At 49.5% G+C, this 3,010-nt stretch overlaps 1 protein-coding gene across 1 annotated transcript; it reads right to left on the reverse strand.

Annotated features, from left to right (window-relative positions):
* Positions 1-497: 497 nt before the first annotated feature.
* LOC147711414 (neurogenin-3-like) lies at positions 498-2,651 on the reverse strand. Its single transcript, XM_086920164.1, has 2 exons — positions 2,525-2,651; positions 498-1,487 (listed from the first exon to the last, which is right to left on the reverse strand). Exon 2 carries the CDS (start codon positions 1,484-1,486, stop codon positions 905-907), a length of 582 nt encoding a protein of 193 aa, XP_086776290.1. The 5' UTR covers position 1,487; positions 2,525-2,651; the 3' UTR covers positions 498-904.
* Positions 2,652-3,010: the final 359 nt, after the last annotated feature.

Here is a 3,010-nt window from a genome sequence, read left to right on the forward strand (position 1 = left end):
TTAATTCGTTAAAAAAAATGAATACAATGATTAGAAAAAGGCTTAATGGTGCCTCGAAAGAGAAGCCCTCTGCCATAAATATGAAAAAGAACGCAAGAAATAGTGTCAAAAGGGTCAGTGGGTGTGCCAAGCCTCGGGATGCATCCCTCGGGCGACTTGAGAGCATATTGTATTTTGCGCTAGGAGACTTAGAAAGTGCAAAAAGAATACCAGCTTCCAGTGCTTAATTTGAACCAGTGTTTTGGGGGACAGGCACTTAATTTTTTCTTAGCAGGCATTCTACTAAGGGGAACAGAAGGAAACACACACCAACGGGGAAGAATGAAGAAGCGAAATACTGAAAACCAGTCATAGGGAGTGGATTAAAGCATTGAGGTGGACTTAGGTTTACACAGCCTTGACATTCCACTCTCTGACACTTAACAGAGCCGATCGGGCTTCTAAGCAGCACTTTGGGCAACTGCACTCATTGTTTTTCAAATTAAGCACTTGGCACATCAACACAAAGAGAACAGTTAGAAAAACCGCGAACATGATCTTCTTTGAGGAAAACCAAGACAAAACGAAGACTTGTTCAAAAGCACACTTCTCAGTTCCCATCCTGCTTGCTGCCACTGGACCTGGCTGTCCCATGGTACTGTGGGAACGTTCTGCTTGTGCTTGGTAAATGTCCAGATCGTTGAGATGAGTTTCTCGCTAGGTTGTTGCCTTGTTGGTAGCTTTCAGAACGCTAACAATTAGATCAAGTAAGACAGTTGAGGTTCTTGCGGCAAACTGGCAAACTGTTTCTGTGGCGTGGCTGACTATTGTGGCTCCTTTATAGCTAGTTCCACCAGCAGCAGCATCGCCATGAGGCCACCTTTCTCCTAGCAGCCAAAAAGGCCCAGGCGGATTCTGGAAGAGCTCAGGCAAGCTGGAAGGGTATGGGATGCCTCATGCAGGCAGGGGGGAACACGGAGTCCGAGGGGCTCATACTGCTACCCTGTGACATAGGCGAGTAGAAGGAGTCACAGTCGCTGGTGGGGAAGCTGTCCGGGCTGACCAGCTCCATGAGCAAACGCGGAGCACGGGGCTCCCCCTGCAGGCTTTGGTCGGCCATCTGCAGGGTCTCGGTCAGCGCCCATATGTAGTTGTGAGCCAGCCTCAAGGTCTCGATCTTGGTGAGCTTGGCGTCGTCGGGGAGGGCAGGCAGCACCCCGCGAAGAGCGTCCAGCGCCGAATTCAGGTTGTGCATTCTGTTGCGCTCCCGGTCGTTGGCCTTCACTCGTCTGTGCTTCTTCTGCCCACTGGGCAGGCCCTCGGGCGGACAACCCCTGCGCGCCCTCTGCTTCTTCTGAGGAGGATGGCACGCGCAGCGGTCCTTCGTGGCGCTGGGGGAGGAGGGTGTGGAGGAGTAAGTGCAGGAGGGAGAAGAACCGCCGTCGTCTTCAGAGAGCCCATAATACTGCCCCGCCTGGACAGGTGAGCAGACACTCTTTGGGGACATCCTGCGCGGAAGGAAACAGAGCACCGCGTCAGTATACATTCAATCAGCCCACAAAGTTTGACTTAGTTCGTCTAAGCCTCTCCACCTCATCCCTCCCACCACTATTACAGGTTGTGGCATAATAACAAAATGTCAATAGGGAAAAGACCCTGGCCTCTCCTCCAGGAGTTAAAAACAGACGGGTAAAGTAAAAATGTTTTGCTCCCGTAAAGAATATGACAAGGGGTCCGTGAGTCATCCATATGTTACCGATATTGGTGGGCCTTAGGTTAAATGAGGATCTGCCCCCCCCCCCCCCCCTCCCCTACTCACACACACTCTCGCACTTTCGCTGCTGCGGACTGTTGTGCTCCCCTTGTTAAACTTAGGCGGAGAGCAGAACGAACAATAAATAACATACTTGCATCTCTCACTCATGGCATTTAGTCAAAGACACGTGCTACGTGTGACGTTTTCGAAACCTACACGTCCAACCCCCTTAGTTTTCTAGACCCCTATATACTTCTACTAATACCCTGGGTAAAACATGACTTTAAAGTTACCGACAACTCCGTCAGATACATCACAAAGTACTACACACGGGTCATACTAAACTGACATGTCTGCATGCACTGATACAGAATAAAAGGCGCGCATCTTATACTACAGCTTACAGTTAAAACAAACATGTACAAGTAGAAAACGATTAGACATAAATGAAGAGGGAGGGGCAGCTCTGGCAAAAAGGCAAAATGATGTCTGGTGACAAGGGGTGAGCAATTCCCTGTGTTGTTTTAAATGTGGTTCCGGGCTATTTTACGCACCTCCAAACCCGCATAATCAATATCATAATTGATATTATTGTTTCAGGATTTTATAAGGTAACACTTTAAAGCTTTTTTAAAAAACAAAACCAGAAAATAATATTCCGAACGATATTCACCTGTGCAATTTACATCACCATTTTAAAACGTGGATGTAGAAGATAGGGTATTGTGAGTTCATATCAATTATTATATTTGGGAAATGAGATTCCAAGCCTTTGAAGTGACCCCTTACCTAGTATCTGAAGAAGGCTCCGTGCCTGAGTCCGGCCAATGACGGAGCCCAGTAGGCACCAGGCTCTGCTACTGCTTCTTCCGGAGTCCTTGGTGTGGCTATGACGCCAGCCGGTGAGGTGCCCAGGGGCTTCCTAACCTACTATCTCTCTCGGAGTGGGCAGGTTCCTTCTCTCTTTCTCGGGGATCCCTGGCTCAGCTGTGATGGTTCGAAGGTAGGTGCTCAGGTGCACTGACATTTACCAAAGGTGGTGCGGATTCTTGGTGCCCTCGCGGGGGTGCTTGGCTCGGCTTGGGTTGTTTTAAGGTGATCTGCCCAGTGCTCTCGCAGGTTGGTGGACTTGGGGAGTTTTTGCGCTCTCCCGGGTATGCCTGGAAAGGCTGTGGTAGTTCAGGTGTGAACTACTGACAAGGCTGCATCCAAGAACGGTTCCCAGCGGAGAGACAGGCTACTGGCTGAAAGGCAGGCTTGTGAATGACCGTACGT

This window comes from Lissotriton vulgaris, chromosome 5, assembly GCF_964263255.1.
Source record: "Lissotriton vulgaris chromosome 5, aLisVul1.2, whole genome shotgun sequence".
NCBI lineage: Eukaryota > Metazoa > Chordata > Amphibia > Caudata > Salamandridae > Lissotriton > Lissotriton vulgaris.

What these genes read in the sequence shown, in the direction of transcription:
- LOC147711414 (XM_086920164.1), bottom strand. Translation starts at nt 1,486, where the DNA reads ATGTCCCCAAAGAGTGTCTGCTCACCTGTCCAGGCGGGGCAGTATTAT.